General features: G+C 44.1%; 1 protein-coding gene across 4 annotated transcripts in view; it reads left to right on the forward strand.

Annotated features, from left to right (window-relative positions):
• The first annotated feature begins 1,432 nt into the window (after positions 1–1,432).
• GLIPR2 (GLI pathogenesis related 2) overlaps positions 1,433–21,192 on the forward strand; it is a 29,052-nt gene continuing 9,292 nt past the window's right edge. The window contains exons 1-2 of one of the 4 annotated variants that reach the window (XM_063397891.1): positions 1,433–2,030; positions 13,929–14,037. In XM_063397891.1, coding sequence (XP_063253961.1) covers positions 2,018–2,030; positions 13,929–14,037 — 122 coding nt within the window. In that variant the 5' untranslated portion in view covers positions 1,433–2,017. The other 3 variants (XM_063397879.1, XM_063397884.1, XM_063397901.1) reach the window with 3 other exon arrangements.

Below are 21,192 nucleotides of genomic sequence, written 5' to 3' on the forward strand. Positions count from 1 at the left end.
TAGTGTACATACCTCCTCTAAATTTCCATCTGATAATATTCTTCAGTAATACTCTTTAGTGTGGAACTTTCAGTGGGTGATGTTAAAATAATAAAAAAGCCCAGCCCCCTCCTTCCTCTTTGCTTTTGTATGTCTCAGCTTACACTGCTTTCCTGTCCTTGATGAGTCATTGCATTTAGTTTGTACTGATTCTTCTACTTTTCAGGCCACTTTTGAAAATGCTTGGTGCTCTTTCCTACTAGTAGTCCAGGTTACGGAGGGATGTTGCTTTATAATTCAGCTGAATATTATAAAGATCTAAAACATAAACAGTATAAATATAACAATCAAGTATGAGAATATAAATGACCATTTCAAATACCAGAGACTCCCAACTGTACAAATATAAAATCCCTATTCCTCCTTGTCACGGCCATAGGGTGGCACTGGCTCTTTCCGAGCACGGATGTATGTCCTAGGAGCAGTGCAGCCCAGCATTTCAAGTTTAGCAGAGCATTTCCAGAGACTAGGGAGCTGGTTGATTCAGGCTGGTCCATGGTCTGTTCACTCCTGCAAGCAAGTGAAACAGCAGCATTTTCCTGATAGGGCTTTGATAGCAGCAACTCCAGCTCTCCACCCTCCTGCTCAGCCAGCTACTGCCACTGGCAGCAGAGAGACTGGGAAGAGATTTCCTTCTGCACCTTCTCTGACTTCCTTCTCCTGTTCTGCTGTCTGCCTTGCTGCCAACAAACGAAAAAGGCAGCTGTGAAGATAAATGTGGTCTCACACCCTGTGGTTTTCTCCTCTGGGTGGTGATCAGCTGCCCTCATGCCTCTTCTCAGTGAGCCCATCAGCTGTCAGTGACACTCCCTCAACCTGTGGTTCATTCAGCCGTGCCAGTGAAACAACCACAGGAGGAGCAGTGTGTTGGTGAAGGGATATTGCCTTTCCCCACCTGCTGCTGCTTACTTGCATAAGAAGAAAAAACCCCAACCCTTGCATCTTTTGGGGTTTTTTTCCCTTTTCTTACCATGGAGCCAAGCCTACAAAGGTGGACAAAGGAGAATTAAATCCTGCTGAGCCAGCAGACTTGGCACAAAACCAAGAAGACTCTTGAAATATTGAAAGGCAATGTAAAAAACTGGGAAGCATTAACCTCAGATGATTTTTGTGATGATGAGAAGATGAAAGTTGGAAACACGTAACTGAATTATTGTTTGTAGATATGCAGCACTTCTGAAGTTAAATCAAAGTATCATGTTTGCTGTAGTTAAAGTAGTTAATATTTGCCAGATTAGCTTGAGGCATTTCGATGTTAAGTGAAGATAACAGTGGCACAGCGTGCTTACACAGATAAAATGAGACATACTCACATCCAGTGCTTTTCACAGAAACACACCATCAGCACAGTTCCTCTTTAACCTGCAAAATCTTATTTTACTAATACCTTCTACAGATTATGTTGTAACAGAGCAGGAAGTGAATCATATTAGACATACAAATGTAGTTATATTTCAAAGTGCTTTATCACTTTTCTGTTTCAACTTTATGTACAGCAAGTGGGTAAAACTTCAACAGCAGTTAGCTGTATGAATTAGCCCCTGGGCTATACCACTGTGGCAGCAGAACTATTTGTCAGCAGAATTTTTTCTCACAGCCTACTCTTATCAGAAGACAGATGCGATTACTAAGCTAAAATGGTATGTGAAAACATATGGTGTTTTGGAGCTGCTTGGTTACTGTGGAGGATAAATAGCTCCTGACCCTAACCAGGATCTTTTCATGAAAAAAGAGCAGTGCCCATATGCCTTATAAAGGCATGGGCAGGCTTATCCCAGCGCTCAAGAAGGGGCGGTCGGTAGCGGGTTCGTGCTGCTGAGTTTTTTTCCTGCAGCGGTCGCAGGCGAATGAAGAAGTTGAGCTGAAACTGCGAACACTTCATCCGGCGCTCGGCGGCAAAACTCAAGCAAGAGAGGAGGAAGCAGGTGAAATTAAAAAAAAAGAAAAAAGAAAAAAAAAAAAAGAAACCCACTTGGTCATGGGGAAATCAGGTGAGCAAATGCCTTCGTGCAGTTGGCTGTGTGTCCGCACAAAGTCCATGCCTGGTTTTGTGCTTGGGAAGCGTTGCTAAAGCGTTCAGTGGCTTCCCTCGGAGGAGGCTGCTTTCATTCGTGCATGGCACAGCCTGGGAGGAGCTTTCTCTCTGACAAAGGGTTGGATTCAAAAAAAAAAGAAAAGAAAAGCGACCCCCCTCCTCAGCCTGCACGGTGCAGAGGTAGTTGTATTTCATATTTGTATTTTGTAACCTAAAGTACTTTTGCTTTGCTGTAAAAATGACTATGAAACCTGTAGCTTTAAAGTTATTATTGCTGTCTGACAAAACTTACTAGCTTTGCAGATAAGCAGCAGGATGCTTAGAGGGGGGTAAGTTTTATCACCCTTCCTGTTGGAAGGATTTAAATGTAAAATTTGGTTACCATTTAACTGAGGACAGCCCTGCTCAGCTCCTAAGTCTCTCCCCAGCTGTGCAAATATTCTTTAACCTTTCCCCGCTGCTGCTGCATGTGCTGTCATTTCTTTCCTCACTGCTGCTGGCTGTCTGTGTGCCCTGCTCAGTTTGGACTGGGAGACTGGGAGAGACTTCTCCAAAGTTTCTCCAAAGCTGCCAAGGAGCAGAGACCTTTAGAAGGGCTCGGTGCCCCGGGTTTTCTCCACCTTTGTCCTGTTAAGGCCATGAGTGAAAAACTGTCCTGAATTTCTGAAACAGCTGCAAAACTGGATGGGACTTTTTATTCTTGTTCTTAGAGCATTGTTTCTGGGGTAAATCAGAGCCTGGTGGCATGTTGTCTGTCTGTCCTATGTGTCAACAGCACATATGGGGACATGCTCAGCAAAACCTAGTACTTAAAACTATAGGCCTCTTCAGGGAAACTTAAGGAAAATCTTTGTGTGAGTAACACTTTAAAGGGCCTCAGCATGGGTGTATTGAGGTTTTTTTCTTTATTTTTAAAGGTCAGCTTGCTAGATGAGATCAGAGCTTTCTGCAAAAGTGACTGTAGAGGGCTTACTGGTGTGACACCCAGTCCAGACAAACCACCTGCTTTTTTTTGGCAAGTCCAGCTGCTAGTGTCTGAGTTTGGACTCATATCCTGGCAGCTAGATTGGGATAAATAACCATATAACAATTTAAATAAGTGTAGTTGCTGTGAAGTATCAAGTTCAGCACTTCCCATGGTAACATAATAAGAAGCACAAATACCAAATCACTGTAGTGCCTGTACATTACATTAGCAAAGCACATTGGGCAAAAGCAGTAGAGATACTCCACTGTGCACCTCCCAATCCCCAAAGAAATAAAAATCTCCTTTTGTTCTAATACATGCAAATTGCTGAATCAGTCATAAGGCAATTACCATCATGTGGGGGTTTTTTCCTGCACATTTATTGCTGTACATTAGTTGATTTTTACAAACTTAGGAGCAATGACAGACCAGAAACTCCCTTTGCCAAGGCTTGGGTAATGTTTGCATCCTTAAGTGGTTATACAAATAGAACTTGAGATCTAGGTTCATGTTAAAAATGTTTTGTCAGTTGTGTCACATTTTTCAAGCCAATGTTAGACTGGGTCCAGGTTATTGTCCTTGAGCTGTGTGCAATATTTTTAGATGAATCATAAAACTGTCCTGACAATTGGTTTATTGACTAAATCCCATCTGCCCTTTCTAGTTCACTGAAGTCTTCAAATTCCTGTCTGAGATCATTCAGTGTGGCTTGCCTTTGAATGGGGAGAGCAGCTGTTTTACAGAGTACTGCTTCCTCTGTGTTTTTCATGAAATACAGAGTGGGTTTCCACTCTAGTACTCTGAAGGTGTGGTGCAGACAAATTTCTCTGTACTAGGGTACATGAACATGTAACAGGTTGCATGACAGATCTGTCTGACCTCAAAAGAGATTCCTTGCTCCTCTCCTGGGTCAGAAAGATTAAGGGAGAGATTACCTGAAGGTTCAATTTAAGGATGCTCTAATTCATGACAAGTGGGGCCTCTACTTTAATATAAATAAGCAGTTTCTTTAACTTTTTGGTTTTGGTAGATCTATCTTGAGGTCTAAGTATCCCCACGCAAAGAAAACTTGGTATTGGAAATCTCAGTTCTTCGATAAAAACTCTGCAATTATGTTGTATTACTGGTTGTTAGATTATATTTGAAGCAATGTTCATTCCAAGTGTCAGAGCTGGAGACTTAGCACCGCTGAGTTTCATTGGCTAGAGCTGAGTTTTGAAAGCATCGGCACCTCTGACTCAGCTTTCTTCCCTGGAAGCTGCATGCTGATGAAACCAAATTCATACCGAAACTTCCTTGTCAGGGTTAGAAAAATGCCTCCCGTGGTTATAACTCCTGCAAATACTTAAGCCAAACACAGAGACCCCCTCTGCTCTCCCCCAGCTCTTCTCTTTTCAGACACCATTTGGATTAGTGGGGGATGCAGGCAGCCGTCCCCGCAGACCCCAGAGAGCTGTAACCAAGAAGACAGGGATGAGCATTTCTGCAGGAAAGGAGGGGATGGTGAGCTGGCAGCTCCTCCTTGCCCTGTTGCTCAGACGCCCGGCCTGGCAGGGCTCTGACCCCGCTGCAGCTGTGCCCGAGGCCGGGGCTCTGCGGGCAGCCCCCACCGCACCGGGGCCATCCCTCCCTCCATCCATCCATCCATCCATCCATCCATCCATCCATTCATCCATCCATCCCTCCATCCCTCCCTGCCGGCAGCTGCAGGCCAGGCTCGGAAAGCAGCTGGCTGCGAGCTCCACTCCTCCGCTCCGGAGCACGTGGATGTCTGCTGAGCAGTGGGAGGCTCTGAAGAGGCTGGGATGGCGGTAGGAAAGGCTGCTAAAAGTCTCATTTCTCCCACTTGCCCCCGGGTTCAACCTGGTGGGTGAAGGAAGCTTGCCTCACTTGCTCCCCACGGGGGAATAGCCCTCTTTATTCTGGCAAGTGGGTGCAGACAGTGTCAAAGTCGAGGTCAGGCTCAGTAAATACTTCTGTCATTTTATAGAGTTTGGTTTTCTTTTTATAGTTTGGTTTAAATTTTTTGCCGTTTTTCCTTTTTATTCCCTCTTCTGCAAATGTGGGTGGGACTCCAGAGAAAGTGCTGGGAGTTAGACTGCTCTGCGTGTTGAGTCAGTACGAAAAAACAAAGAGGGGCTGAGAAAGAGTTTTGACAAAAGGAAAAGAGACAGGAACCAGACTCAGCACAGTTTTCCATGCTGGTTTCAATCTCATTTAGAAGCATGTGCTAGATTTTAACTCTTAAGATGCCTCTTCAGAGAACAGTAAAAAGGACTGTGTTTTCTGCAGAACGAGCTATATCTTCAGCTGAAATGCTGACTTGTACTTCAGCATACTGGTAAGAGACAGCTGTGGCAGGTCATGACAAAAGTACAGGCATAGTAGACAAGTGACCTGTTTGCTTTCTAAGAAATTATATTCTCCCAAGCTGCCAAAATGACAAAGAGTTGTGCTGTCTGGTTTTACAGGACTGGTGGGAATAGGGAAGATGGATTGTTCTGAACTGCTGGAAACAGAGCTTTTGCATTTGGTAATATTGGGACATTTGCAGAACTTGCCAACATAAGTTACTGTCTTTTTCTTGACACCAGAACTGAACTGGAGGTGTGGTGGGGAAATGATGTTTCAAAACCAAAGTTAATTCAGTTCATAACCCTGCATCTCCAGTTTTTGTCTGCAAAAGACATTGATCGCTGGGTTCAAGTTCAGTAAGTAGCAGATAAAAAAAGTCTTCCCGGAATGTGTCAGGCTTTGGCAGTGTTTTCTGGGCCCAATTTTTACCTGTCTGTTGAGCCATCAGGGTTTTGGTGGGGGAGCAGAATGCAGCAGCCATGCCCTGCAACAGTGGTTGCTCCTGTCCACTGCTAGATTATACCCTTAGCTCCTCATGTTCAAGGCAGATAAATACCAAAACAAGAGAGGAGGGCTCAAGAATAAGATAGAATGTCATGGTCTGCAGTAACTGAGATACCAACCAAGGTTTCCCATGCTATTGTGTTGACAAAACAAACAAACAAACAAAAAGTTGACCATGAAGAAAGATCTTATTACTGGAAACATGCAAACCCTGCATTTTCTATCAGTACAGTTGGTAGTGTCTGTCTTGCCTGGGTTTGAATTTGCTTCTGTTGCTGCTCTGTGTGCAGGAAAAAACTATGAGAAAACAAATATTTTGATGTTAACTATTTTGTTGTTTATTATTTATCTCAACAGGCCAGAAGGCTATGTCAGATCTCTGTTTCTGTAGAGGCTGTACTGTTCTCTGAAAGATAAGTTGGAGGCTGTCTCTACATCTACATGTAGAGGCATGTCTCTACAGGCAGATGTAGGCAAGTTCTGCCCAGTCTGTGAGGGTCTGAAGACCAGCCAGGGCTGGGCTGAGTGGCCCTGCAGAGGGGGATGAGGTGAGGCTGTGTGGGTGCCCAATCTCCCTGGTGCAGAACTGGCTCCTGTGCAAGTAGATGTGAGGAGGTGATAGGAGTCTGGAGTGTTGTGTAGGAAGATAATATGGGCCTGTTTAGGTCGCTGTAAACATCATTTAATGTATCCCTGGAAACATCCAAGGTCAGGTCAGATGAGGCTCTGAGCAACCTGGTATAGTTGAAGGTGTCCCTGCTCATTGCAGAAGGATTGGACTAGATGACATTCAAAGGTCCCTTTCAATCCAAACCATTCTATTAATCTGTGATTTTATGAAATTAATACCTTTAAAAAAGATTTTGAATTGTGACAACTGGAATTTAACCTGTTGAGCAGAGGGATGAAAAACATGTGATATAATTGGTAGTAAATGTGAGTAAGGAAAACTTTCTGTCCCTCCCTGCCTGACTTTGGCTACTGGATAGGTGAGTTCACACACATCAGTGGTCAGAAGAAATGTGCATGGCCGTATTTCCATGCCTCAGGGAGGTGCATAAGTAAACATACTTTGAGCATTGCCACAGCTGTCTTGGACGTCCTTGGCAGAAAAGCAAGGTGGGAGGATATTGGAGCTAGTTCAGGTATGCCTGCCCCAAACCATGATAGAACATGAATGGTAGAGGTGTAAAATGAAGGAGCATATCCCAGGGGACATGAGATAGTTCTTCTATCTCTTTTTGGTTCTTGTTTGCAAAATTCTTCACTTGCCAAAGACTTTGGCTGGCGTCACAGAGCTAGCAGTGCTATGTAAAATGAACTTGGCACTGAGTAAAAACCAAGTTTTGTCTGTTACTGTCCATCCACAGAGCATAAGGACATGCAGCACCCAAAATATGAATAGGTGACCAGAAAAAAGTAGCTCCATTTCAATTACTTGTTTTCAATTACTCATAACAACTGATTTCTGACTCAAAAAACTGATTGTTATTCATTAATGAATATAGTTGTGCCTCATTTTCTTCAATAAATTTCTGTAATTATAAACTCTAAGCAGATACAGTGTTGGGGAAAGAAGAGATGGAGAAGATTACATGAATTACTTCTGTGTAGTGTGATTATAACACAAGAAGGTCACTTGTGGCTTTGTATTTGGAAGTGCACATGCCCTAGGAATTCTGTGGCAGCTGGACTTAAGAACAGAAGGTCTTTCTTATGGGAGGGTCTCAGTCTTTTTAAAAGAGACAGCAGCATACACATTAGCTGCCTACAAATGTTGTCTCTGTGGATGTGTGGCATGATTACAATATTCAGGTGTCCTTCCTGGCAGAATAGTAATAATAACACCACATTTGATTGTCTTTCATGCAAAGCCAGGAATGGCTGCTCTGGAGAGGATGAGCAGTGAGTTCCAACCATATGTAAGATGAACACTCCATGGAGGTGACTGCTTGCTGTTCTGACTGTTGGTCAGTTTGGAGGAGTCAGGGGCAACAAACCAAGAACTTCTTCTCACAGCCCTGCCTCCAGTGAAAGTGAAAACTTGCTTCTGTGGGTGCTCAAGGCCTCAAGACTGCTGATTAGTGCTGCTTGTTTTTTAAATGCCTGTATCACTGAAGGCTCTGCTGCCTCTCAGAGCTGTGCAGTCTCCAGTTTCCCAGGTGTTCCTTTTTAATCAGGGCAGTCAATTGCCTTAGTGTTTATTAAAGGCCTTAAGTGAGGAAATAATCAGCACTCTCTATTATAGCAAGAATAGGATTTGCAATCAAATAGTGACATGACTAACGTCACCAAAACATCCTTGCATTGGCAGCTTCATATTCTCAGGCCACGTGCCCCAAATTGGGTATGTGGGAAAAGAGTGTTTTACATCACATGGCACAGGTAATGCAAGGTTAAGTTGCCTGTTCGCTGTAGAGCAAGCCCAGATACTAAAATAAGCAGGATCCTTGTCCATCAGATCCAGATAACTCAGACATCTCACTGTTGTCCTGAAGCTCACTGCAGTGATAAGCAGGTGTGTGAGAAAAGTTCAGGCAAAACTGGATCCTGAAAAACATCACAGAAACTCCTCCCTGAAGAAAGATCTCCTGAGCTGAAGGGAAAGCTATTTTGAGCAGCAAACATAAGAATGTAGTTCCAGGAAACTACTCCCATTTAAACTAGTATCTAATTATAACTCCCAATTCCTTTCACTTCCATAAGCAATACTTTCTCTTCTAGCTTTTAGTAAAGTTACTGGGTAATTCAGCTTGGAAGGGAAATCATGTACCAACAATTATGATACCTCTCATAAATCCCTATTGTATAGGATGGAGACCTTGCCCCTTTATTGAATTCTTGATTGTGTAAAAGGAGACAAGGAAACCCCACCCAGGATACAATACTTTCTAAACACAGTATGATTTTATCTTTCCTTTCCCCTGGGATTTATACGTGGCTTCATTTCTTCTGTATATTTCTAAGCAACCAGCCAGTTATGGTAGAGAAAAAGGGAGTTTAACACTGAGGGAGATCAGTTTTTATGGCTGGAAATGATTCATGAGCTGGAATGTCAGATCCATTTTCCCAAATGATATATAGCATTAAGGGCCAGTCTTGGAAGATGTTATATTCCCAGATGGGGGGCAAGAAAGTGCAGTTAAATACGTGGAGAAAGAAGTGTGGAACATTCACTCCCTGTGTTGCTGCAGACACCAGCCAGCATGAGACCACCCTGAAGCATTTGTGGCTTCAAACTAAAGAGCTGAGCCAAAGTGCAGTAGAACATGCCTGTCTTCTTAACATTTCTCATATCAGTTTGACATCCATCACTTCTCCATAAAAGGAGAACGCTATTCTGAGAGTGAAAGATTCAGCTAGGGATGATTTCCAGACAGTTACATTTCAAGTGTGGATAAAGATTAATAATAAATGACTATTAGAAGAATCTAGATGCAAATGTGGTCTTTAGAAGCTGGGATCTGTTTTACTTAAGAATTTTGTTTGTTTCCATTGGTTATATACTTTGAGAAGTTTGTCACAATAGAAGTATCAGTTACCTGGGACAGTAACAAAGGACTTTTTGATGTAATTACTTTACAGTTCCCTAAAGCTTCTAATTATTTTTTTCCACAAACCTGTTGGGCATACTAAAAGCTGTATTTGCTGCATTCTTATTCCATAACCCACTTCTACTTCTATAGAGTAGAGCAATGCTGCAGAATCAAGGGAGACTGAAGGGATTTCAGTTTTAAAGCAGAGCTTTAAACTCAGTGTTTAAACAGTTACTTGATTACCTTTTACGTGTTTTCTCTCTACTTTGCCTGTGTCTTCTCCATGTATTCTGGCACTTGGCTTCTGTTGCAGTTTAGGAATGGTATTCTCCAAATTAGTGTTCCCACTGAACCCACCCCAACTGATGCACTGCTCTCTCAGTCCCTTCTCTCCCTACCCATGGGTGGCTGGAGAGGAGAACTGGAGAAACAAGAAGTAAAGTCGTGTTGAGATAAGAACAATTTACTGGAAACAGGAAGAAAACAAAGAGTAACAGCAACAATATTAATAGAAAAATGTACAAGACGTGAGCGATTCATATGCAAAGGCTCACTACCACTCAGAGCCTGAAATACCTGATCATGCCTCGCTACCTTGACATGGAAGAGACCCCTTCCCCCATCCCTGTAAATGATGAGAGGTGGTACAGAATAATTTCCAGGTCCTAGCTGTGCTCCCTCCTGGCTACTGCAAAATTAGCCCTGGCCTGGCTAGAAGCAGGACAGTTCCTTTCTGCCTGGGTTCTGGGCCTGAAAGAGTAACATAGAAGTAACACGCAGTGTCCTGTTATGAGCACATTTCTAGTTATTTACTTTTGGGGGAAGATTGAAAGGTGGAGTCATGATCTCAATTTACCCCTAATGCACCCATTGGGTGGAGAGTTTGAGGCCTCTGTCATGGTTCAGAGAGACTGAGACACTCATAATGGTGCCGTTCTGTGTAGGATTCTGAATGAGGTTTGTTTCATAGTAACATAGGACAATTTGGGTTGGAAGAGACTGTTGAAGGTCCTCTAATACAACCCCCAGAGCAGGTATATCTTCAACTACATCAGGTTGCTCAGGGCCCCATCCAACCTGGTCTTAAATGTTTCCAGGGATGGGTTCTTCACCACCTCTCTGGGCAGCCTGTGCCAGTGCTTCATCACCCTCATCATAAAAAAATTCTTTCTACATGTGGTCTGAATCGACTTTATTTTATTTTAACCTGTTACGGCTTGTCCTGTCACTACAGGCCCTAATAAATTGTCTGCCTCTATCTTTCTTTTAAGCCCCCTTTAAGCAGAGGGCACAATAAGTTCTCCCCAAAGCTTTGTCTTCTCTAGACTGAGTAGTCCCAATTCTCTCTTGTTCCTAGCATTATATATTAATTATTTGAAGGCTAAATAGAAAAATTTAGTAGTTTTGGAAAGTAAAACATTACCATTGAAGGTTAATCCATAAACAACAGGACAAAAAGCACTGAGAAGAAACAATACCTCTAGAGATTGGTGCAGGGCTCATTTTTGAGTCACTGGTGTGGATACTTAGGCATAAAAATGTATGCCTGCTTTGCTAGTCATGTGTGTGCCTGCTATAATGTGCCTCCTGAGTGCTGAGGTAAAGGCTACCCACAGCATTTCTGCAGTGTAGGGATTTGGTGCTTTGTGGAACAATTCACTGTTACCAACTTGCGGCTCCACAAGACAAGTGGAGGAGGTGCAGATGACAGCTGCAAAGGTGATGCAGGGCAGCTCGTGTTGTGGAACACGTTTGGGTAACTCACCACTGTTTTGATGCCCAAACTAAGGCAGAAATGGCAGGACAAGATGGCTCTAAAAAGAGGCTGTATGGATTCAGGCATGAAGAGCTCTTCATGCAAGAAAGACTGAGTAGATTGGCACTGTTTAGAGACAGTGAGAACAGAGAAATAGAATTCTCTGAAAAACAAATATGATGGGAAAAGACAACTTAGATTCCTCTGCTTATTTTTCCCTGTCACACAAAGTTGATCAATGAAACTGGAAGTCCAAGAGCATAACAGCTCAAAGGTATGCTCTGTACCACATCATAGCCTAGAAATTCATCGTCACATGCTGCCATTATCTTAGTCAGTGTTCCAGAAGAAATAGAGGCAAATAATTGAATATTGAGAAGCAAGCAACTGTATCTAATACCTTCAGTTGTTTTACTTATTAAACTGTGTAATGATTCATGACCAAACTTAACTCTCTGGCAGTAGAAAATGATCTTTTTCAAGAAGCTTACATGAAAGGAAAGAAGTATGTCTCCACAGCTGTTCCCATTTGGGTGGGAGCCTGAAAACTCCCATTAACTCTCACTTTTAATGCCTGGCTTCTCAGTGTATGGAACACTGGTGAAATGGAAAAACTTAACATGCACTCTGAAGCAAATCTGAAATATATCTGGCACTTGGGCGTCCCTCTGCTCACATCATCAGGCACGGGAGAAGCCGTACAGAGGGAGGTGGTTAGCACATGAGCCTGAGTCACAGAAGATAAGCATTTCTGTAGCAGCCACCTTTGAGGGAAGGGGAGGATGGAGGTTCTCCAGGGACAGCACAGAAGTGCCTGCTGTAGCTAGAAGCAACTCGGTTTTGTCCATGACCCTTTGTAAGTCAAAAAGTTAGTACAGAGTTACATTATTATACAGAGCAGTATTTCTGTTAATGTAGGGACTGAGCACTGACAAAATCTGTATTTCATTTGACTTTTTTTTTTAATTAGAATTTCAATTTGATGTTGTCATTGAGAGCAAACGATTTGGATATAATCTTCCATACTTGCAGGTCAGATTGTTTATTTACTATTCAGTGCTGAGTGGGTTGGATATTAATTCTGGGTGATAACAGCCACAAGTTTAGCATGGTCTAAAGCAAAAAAAAGTAGTCTGGAGTATGTGATGCAACTTTCAAAGCAGTGTTTTTCAGTGTCTTAAATTTGTAGGCTTTATTAACATTGTTGGAAACTTGGAGCACCTGCATCAGGAAAGGGGGTGAATTGGATGTAGGCTTGCTTTCCTCAGTGACTTCTGATAGATGCTGCAGAAATTGACTGCCTCTGTAGCAGAGCAGATGAGAGGCTTGGGACTTTGGCCTGACAGAATCAGTGAGCTGTGGGCAATGGTAACAAGAGTGAAGGGACAGGCTCATTAGCAAAAAGGAGTTTGTGTGCTTGAATACCAGAATGGAGGTACCTGTTTTTTTGATGATGTGCAACTTGTGATACACAAAATTGAGGGAGGAAGGTGGTGAGCAGATGTCACCTTGTTGCTGTGTTATACCAACAAACTGATACCAAAAAAGTGAGCCTGGAAGCATGTTATGGAGAATGTATTAATATATGTCCACAATGACACTTTGGTCAGGAAAGAGTCAACCCAACTTCAGGCTGTGTTCAAAAGATTTAAAGTACTGCATGAAACTGTAAGGGCTTTCTTATGTGCATTGGATACTGAGATTATTTTAGACTGCTGTATTATCCCAGCACTACTGAGGAAACTGGAGAGAACTCCAAGAACAGCCTAAAGCATGAGAGTGAGCTGGGTAATCACCTTGGGAAAATGTTCTGAGAGCAGTGTGTGCAAACTGACAGCTCTGTTGTGGGAAAGTGCATCATTACAAACAGCAGAAGAGAATAATGCTAATGCAGCAGAGAATGATTGATTGATTTTACTTGTTAGGATCAAGTAGTGAGAGGAAGTTGAGAAATCTAAGGTTAACAACAGGAAACACTTTCTAGTCATAGGTTCTGTTTGGGTTTCTGAAGGGTCTTACAAGGAAAATGATGGTAGTCATGCTAATTGGGATATTCAGAAATGAAGCTGATGAATCATTAATAAATATAAAAACTCATGCCACAGTAGTTGTTTCTTTCCTTACCACTTGCTGTTTGTGAACATTTATTTGTCATGAGCTAAATAAACGTGCATATTGAGACTTCTATGAATTTGTACAATAAAATGATTTAGAATAATAGAGCATGTTTCAATATACTTGCAAAGATCTAAACATTTTAGTATCTTCATTCTCTTTAGGTGGTGCCCCGACTAATACAGACAATTCTGGCATAGAGGGACAATAATTTGCAGTTTTAATGCATCTCCATGAAGGATTTATTTGTTGCTTACTCTCAGATTGAATTGGTGATGCAGTGCCCTGATAGCTTAAAATGAAAGTCAGTCACACTGATTTCTGTTTTAAATTGACAAACTGACTGACTACCTTAAATCACCTTGCTATTGAGGAAAGCAGTAAGGATCATAGTTTTCCTCAATCTTTGGTGAGTCTGTAGCTTTCCAGAGGGAGTGCCTGTTAGAGTTTGTTTCTGGATGAAGTCTTCAGTGGTTCATTTCATCCTGCTGCCAGGTAATGAGGGTGGTACTCTTGTGTTCTCCTGTCCAGCCTGCACCAGTGGCTTAAGTACATGATATGCTTTTTGTGTCTTCACAAATGTCTGTATTTGACAGACCTTTCCAATTTTTTTAATTTCAGCTTCCAAACAATTTGCTGAAGAAGTCTTGAAAGTACACAATGACTACAGGAAGAAACATGGAGTCCCCCCATTAAAACTCTGCAAGAAGTTAAACAGAGGAGCCCAACAGTGAGTTCAGTCCTTTCCTCTCTCTAATGAGATTTGTGACACTTTTGTCTGTTAAGTTTGACTGTGTTTACTGCAAAGATATTTGCCTTTTGACATGCTGATAACCAGAGAAGACTTACTGAGTAGAAAGTGAGGGACTCTACTCTTCCATCCCCTCATTTTTGATCACATAGCAGTAGCTGATCACATGGAGACTTCTGTAGTCACAACTGTGTAAGTCTTTCTTGGAGCCTTTTGCAGCTGTGGGCTACATCTGTCTGCACTGGTAGGCATCCTCTGCAGAGGGCAGTTGTTTAAAACCTGCTTCACCACCTCTTCTCTCAGGTCAAGAATTGTCATCTGCTGGAGAATACCTACTCCTGCAGAAATAGTGAGAAAAGAACTTTTTCACGGTAAGAAGTGATGACTGGTCTAAGATCAGTAGAATCAGGAGGAAATAATTTCAGATTAATTTATCTATCTCCCAGCCCCGAAAGTAAAAACATTGTATGTTCTTTGTTCTGTCAGGAAGGAAACATCTTGCCTCTTCCCCAGTGTTGAAGTCTGCACAATTTCTTCTCAATCTGACATACAGTGGATCCATCTTCCTGCTCTCTGACTTGAGTCTTCCTTACAGAAATTTGAGTCCAATACTGCTTGTCCTCTTTGCTGTAGTTAAAATAACCAGATTAATTCCCTTCTCTTTACAGCAATCTTTTTCAAAAAGGTAGATTCAGAAATCCTCAATTTTTTTTTTCATGTGATCCTCCCAGTACCAAGGAGATAACTGAAGGAGTAAATGCTGATAAACTATTCAGAAGATAAATTATACTACATGGTGGGCAGATTGATCCCTACTCTAGACATAAGATCTCCTCCCATTAGCTTTCTACCACAATCTTGCAGACTTCTCTGTGCTGGGTGATTGGGAGACAGAGATGCTGTAGTCTTTCCAGGACCTGATTTATTGTCCCAGCATGATGGGACACAGATGTCACACAGATGAACAGGTTCCTGGCTCCTAGATTTCTCCCAGGTGCTGTGCTGTACAACACACCATGTAAATAGTATGTGGATATGACCTCTGACAGTAAGAAAAATCTTGGTGTTTTCCCTTTTTCCTCCTTCTTTTTCTTTTTTCTTGAGACACCATTATAACTGGATACAGTATTCCTAGGACATGGAATGCCAGTGACTCATTCACCAACCTTGTAATCTACAGGGGCTTTCCTTCTGTTCTTATAAGGTTGTTTTGTTTCTGTTTTTCATGCTCACAGTGAGGAGGAGATTTCATTGACTTGTCAATAGCACTTGTTGGGTCTCAAAAGTGCAACACTTGGTTTGAACAAGTCGGCTTGTATGAATAGTTCAGATTATTCTATCAAATTTGCATTGCTCCACATTTATCTCCAAGTGTGCTGTTGCCTTTGCTGGGTATTTTTAGATCCTTCAGAAATTCCTCACAGCCATCTTTGGTCTCAGCTGATGCCCTGCTGTGATGAACAGCAATAGGAAACCTCTCTTTGATTGAGGTCTATAACTTAACTTGTAAGAATTAAAAGACATGTTCAGAGAGAGGTAAAACTGATTGATAACAAGAACAATAAATGTTTTGGTCTGAATAAAAAACATGAAATTTAAGAAATCTCATATTTGTCAAGACAGATTTTGCATATTCTTGAATTAAAAGAACTTCACCTTTTCTTTGGGTATATCCTATATATACAGACCTTTGTAGGTCTGTATTTGATGTATCTCTGGGTGCTTTTCTGTGCTTCTGTACCTGTGTTGAAAATGGTATGTTTCCTACTATTTTCAGGTCCAGTTATTGTGACAGGTGAACTGACTATTGGATCCCTGCTTTAACACAAGATGACTCAGCCTCAGCAGGTGTCTGTCTCTGACTGTAATGAAGCATAGGGTGATGATCTCAGATGAAAATCTCATGCTTTCAACTGCCTGAGCTGAGTGAATTAATCATCCTTTGTCTCAAATCCCTGGTAGCTTCATCCATCTCCAATATGTACTTTGTACCAGTCCTACCTCTAACTTGGGATATGAGGATCCTGAGAAAAATTACAGGACTGTAGAGATAACATCTAAAGATCCTCTAGTCCAGGATCTGGCAAACTGACAACTGACAAGTTTTCATTATTTCTAAATTAATGGATGTAGCTAAATACTGTTTTTTGTTTGTTTGTTTGTTTTGGTGGGAGGATTAGAGCAGAAAGGAAATAGAATCTTTTATGACTGAAGTACTAGCCTGGGTCAAAATGTTCAGCTGGACAAAATTAATTTCTCTGGCAGATGCAGTAACTTATCACCGTGGAGGCCCAACCAGGAACACAGACTGGGGACACAGATCTGGGTGCAACAGAGCAGCAGGGCAGAAGACCCTGCCCTTAGTTTATTTTTCCATTTTATATCTGTGTCAAGGTGACCATGGATTGGAGAAGGGTATTGCCACCTCTCCTGTCACATTGGTCCAGGAGGCTGTCATTCAGCCTCCCCTTCTCTTGGAGAAAGTATTCATAACATTGCCAATATTTACAAAACATGGTCCTGTGTTTACAATTCACCAGCGTGAGAAACTGCACGTTTCTCCTTTAATATGAACGCTTAGCAAACCAGGAAAATTCATGGCAACATCTCACCCTTTTAAGTATATTAAAAAGAAAACAGAAAAAGAAAAATGAACAATTCTATGACAGGAAAAAAGAAAGAAAAAAAAACCTGTATAAAGTTCACCGACCTTCATTTAGGTGACGGTGTGAGGGCTACATGTTGGTCTGATTCTGCCTTTGCTACCCAGGGTTTCACCCTGAACCCCTTGCAATAACTTGCTCAAAATATCTCGAGCATAGTCTAACATAATTCAACCAACACCCTCATATTTTTAAATTTTTATAAGATACAAGGGAATATACGGTGCAAAAGGCAGGAGCATTCCAAGAAAAATCTAACCACTCAATTGAAAATTCTGAACCCCAAAAGTTCTGTCCCAAAACCACAACCCCCAAACAACGTGCCCTTTCCCCACAGAGGTCACAATGGCTACCATACATAAAACTGAGCCATAGCAAACAATTCCTCTGAGTCCATGATTAACAGTCCGCTGGCTCTCAGCATCACACTGCTTCAGTCAGTCCTTGTCCAGCAGCTCCACAGGATCCAAAGTCTCTATGGAGGCCATATAGGAAAAGAGAGGATGCCAGTCCGTGTCCATGTCAATCAGATCTCGAAGAGGCTTCTCTGATGGGTGGCACTAGGGTGGCACAGGATGCACAAGGTTTCAGGATCAAACAGGATCAGTCCAATGCACCTGAGGCAGCTCAGCAGACTTTCAGCGGCCACCTCCATGGCAAAGATCCCAGAACCTGAGGATAGAGAACTTAAAAAACACAAATTGAGCAATTGACTTTTTCTCAAAGAATGCATGCAACATAGGATGTGGACGTAGAAACCCACTGCAAGGTCCAAGGAAAACTGACCGTAGCTATGTGGCAACATCAACACTTCCTACACTTGAGATGATGGCTGTACACCAGCCAGAGAATTTTGCTCTTGTTCTAGAGCTTGGGAAACTGTTTCGTCCCCCTGACGTCTTCGTCTTTTTCTTCGCCTCCGAATTTTCGGGCTTGGCGTGGGCTCAGCATGACCCACTGCTTTACAAGTTTCTGCAGTATGGTCTGGACCCACACCTTGTGCGCAGAAAAACAAGGGAGTCACTTTCTGTGCCTCCTTTTCCTGTTCTCCACTAGGCTGAATATCTGCCTCTGTCTCATGTCCAGCATTCTGCCTCTGTTCTGCCGGCTGTGAAGCAGCTGTTGGGGTAATCACCATAGAATCACAGGTGTTTAGAACTGCACAGGTCTGGACCATCTCCAGGACAGTAGAAGTCTCTGGAATGGTTTCCAGGAGCCTCTGGCAAGCAGAATTAGCATGGCTTCTTGCTAATTGCTCCAAAATTATCATTCTTATAGTGCTATCCTGGACTCTCATCTCTAAAAAATCCATCAGACGCACTATAAATTTAGGAAAAGCTTCCTCTGGCTTCTGTGCTATGTCTAAGAAGTCTTCCTTTGGGGAGAAGGATAACTTGGTTTTTATCAATGCAGATATCCCTATGTATCTGCACGAATCTAAAACCATGAAAGAAAGGCCAGCTTGCACATGAGGGCAAGCATATTGACTCCTCCCCATAAGTAGGTCAACTCCGACCCCAAACAAGGGATCGTCTCGAGGCAGGTGGCTATTTTCGACAGCCATTTGTCCAGCTAGGAATTTCCAATTTCTTTCAAAGGTAAAAACCTGTTGAGGTTCAAGCATCATTGTTGCAAGACCTCTTATTACATAAGGAAAGATCAGATTCTCAAATTCTGCACTGATCCATTGAATTGCCTCAGTGAAGCTTATATTATCTTCTGCCACGTCCCTTGATAAGGGAAGCGGGACTGCCCATGATGGGTCATCATGGCTATGATGCTGCGGACCCACGTCCACAGGTCCCTGAACTGGCTCGGGCAAAGCTGCATCTTCAGGCAGCAGCTCTCTTAGGTCAGCAGCCTGGTTTGGCTGGAATGCAGGACTAAAATTCTCATCCGATTTCACGACAGGGAAAGCGTGCACATCAGACAACGCTTTTGCCCCGTTATCATCTCCCACAGCCGACCCGGCCCCGTAGGGGGGGTGGGCGGGGGACAGTGACTCGCTCAGACTCCTCTCTGAGCGGGGGGGCGATTGTCGCGCTGGGCAGGGAGGCGTGGCCGACCGGCCACAGCCTTCAGCTCCTGTTCCATCAGCCGATGGGTCGGTGGCCGGGGCCAGAGCCGGCAGCAGCTCTGCGGCTCCAGCGCTCGGCCCCGTCCCCTCTGAACGGAGGGGGCATGCGGCGGGGCCGCGCGGCGGCGCGGGGGGGCTGTCCATCGCGGGTGGCCCTGCAGCAGCGGGCAGCGTTGCGCCCAGCCCTCCCCCCGCGGCGCCGGACCGGCACCGGACGCGTGGGGCGGGGCGCGGCGCGGTGGGCGGCGGCGGCGGCGCCGCTGCGGGCGCCGCACGGACCGCCGGCGGCGGCGACCCCGCGCACAGCATTTGGCGCGGCGGGGGGACGGGGCAAGGAGGGGCCGTCCCCGCCGGGCTCGCCTGCCGAATCCATCGCGGAGCAGGTCGCGGCGGGGCGGGGCGGGCCGGGGAGGCGGCGGCAGGGGGCGGCGCCGGCAGCGCCGGGTGTGGCGCGCACGGCGGCCCCCCCGGCTCCCCGCAGGGGGCCCGAGGCGGCGCGGCTCCGCGCGGCAGCTGCAGGGCGGACCCCGCAGCGGTGGCGGGCAGCGGGGGGGTTGCCGCGGCACGGCGGCCCGGGGCGGCGCGGGCGATCCCCCGCGCTCGGCGTGGGACCCGATGCCGAGCGCTCCGCCCCCTCGGCACCCCAGCTCCCCGCCCGGCAAACCGCGCGGGGAGCGGACCGAAAAAAGCTTCCCAGCCCTTCCAAAAACCCCGCTGGGCGCGCCCAACCCCCGACATGGGGGTGGGGGTCTCCTGCATCGGCTCTAACCCTGCATCAGAGCAATCCTCGTCAGAAGCGACGGAGCTCACAGGGGAGCCAGTCCTGCTTCCTGTCGAAAGCCCAGAATCAACTTCAAAGTCCTCCCCAGCCTCTTTTAAAAGTGGGAAGACTGTTGTCCATGCCCGTAAAAGAGTGCCTGCCTTAGAGTTTCCGTCAAGGACGGCAGAGAAAAGGCTTTTTCCCAGGGTTCTCCATGGGCCAATATAAAGTGCCTTTTCAGCAGTATAAAAAATTCCAAGTTTCTTTCCCCAGCTAAGCAGTTCTCTCACGTGTTTCCTGGTTAAGTCAGCGTCACAGGACAACAAAAAGGAGTGGAGCAGTTCCATCATCAATCGTTCCTCTGAGAACATCGTGGGTTTCTTCTTCTTGCAGCTGTAGAAGGCAGAATTTTTTTTTTTTTTTTTTCTTCTTTTTTCTTTCCTCACTAGCTTGCAACTTGACCACGTATAGGCGCCAGTTATCACCGTGGAGGCCCAACCAGGAACACAGACTGGGGACACAGATCTGGGTGCAACAGAGCAGCAGGGCAGAAGACCCTGCCCTTAGTTTATTTTTCCATTTTATATCTGTGTCAAGGTGACCATGGATTGGAGAAGGGTATTGCCACCTCTCCTGTCACATTGGTCCAGGAGGCTGTCATTCAGCCTCCCCTTCTCTTGGAGAAAGTATTCATAACATTGCCAATATTTACAAAACATGGTCCTGTGTTTACAATTCACCAGCGTGAGAAACTGCACGTTTCTCCTTTAATATGAACGCTTAGCAAACCAGGAAAATTCATGGCAACAGTAACTCATGATTAGGGAAGGAGTAGAACAAAACAAATGTGATGCTTCTCCCACTATCTTCTGGAAATTACAGATTTATCCTGGAAATTATGGTTTTTCTAAGCAGTGAGTTGTATCCTCATTTATTTGTTGCTGTTGTTTAATATGCTGTGAAGATTCCTCTCCACATCCATAAACTGTGAATTTGCCTCTCTCTTTTTCAAACTCACGTGTGCTTTGGTGTCTGCATTGTTCTGTGGCAATGGCTTCTGCTGCACAGTGTGGAAGCAGTGCTTTGTCTCACTTGAATTTTAAATCTACAACCTTATGACTCTTTGTGTTGCCACTATAAGAAGTAACAAATGGTCTTTCCAATTTTCCTGTCTCTGTACTGAAGCCTTTCCAATGCTGAATAAAGAGAGAGTAATCGTTTTACCCATTATGTTCTTCTTAACCCTATTGTTCTGAGAAAATAAAATACATCCCACACTTGCAGACATGTCAAATTCTGTAGAAACAGTGCTGCTTATCCCTATGTTGGTTTACACAGTTGCTGCCTCAGAGTCTCCATGTGATCCTCTTCTCTTCCATCCTGTTGCCTGATATGTTTCTCTTTTTTGCATTTGGCATTTTTTTCTTTCATTTGTAATTGTAGGGGGTTTACACTTGCTTTGATTGAATCCCCACTTCTGGTTTTTTCCCAGTCTCACTGAAAACATTTAATTTACTCCGGTGAGAGACCTAGAAACACCAGGAGGTGATTCCTGTAGCAATTGCTGTAGGTACTTCCCTTTCCACCAGCAGCTGTGGCTAAGGATGGCCGGTGGATTTCCAGGTGCTGGTTAA

Source organism: Prinia subflava, chromosome 1, assembly GCF_021018805.1.
Source record: "Prinia subflava isolate CZ2003 ecotype Zambia chromosome 1, Cam_Psub_1.2, whole genome shotgun sequence".
NCBI lineage: Eukaryota > Metazoa > Chordata > Aves > Passeriformes > Cisticolidae > Prinia > Prinia subflava.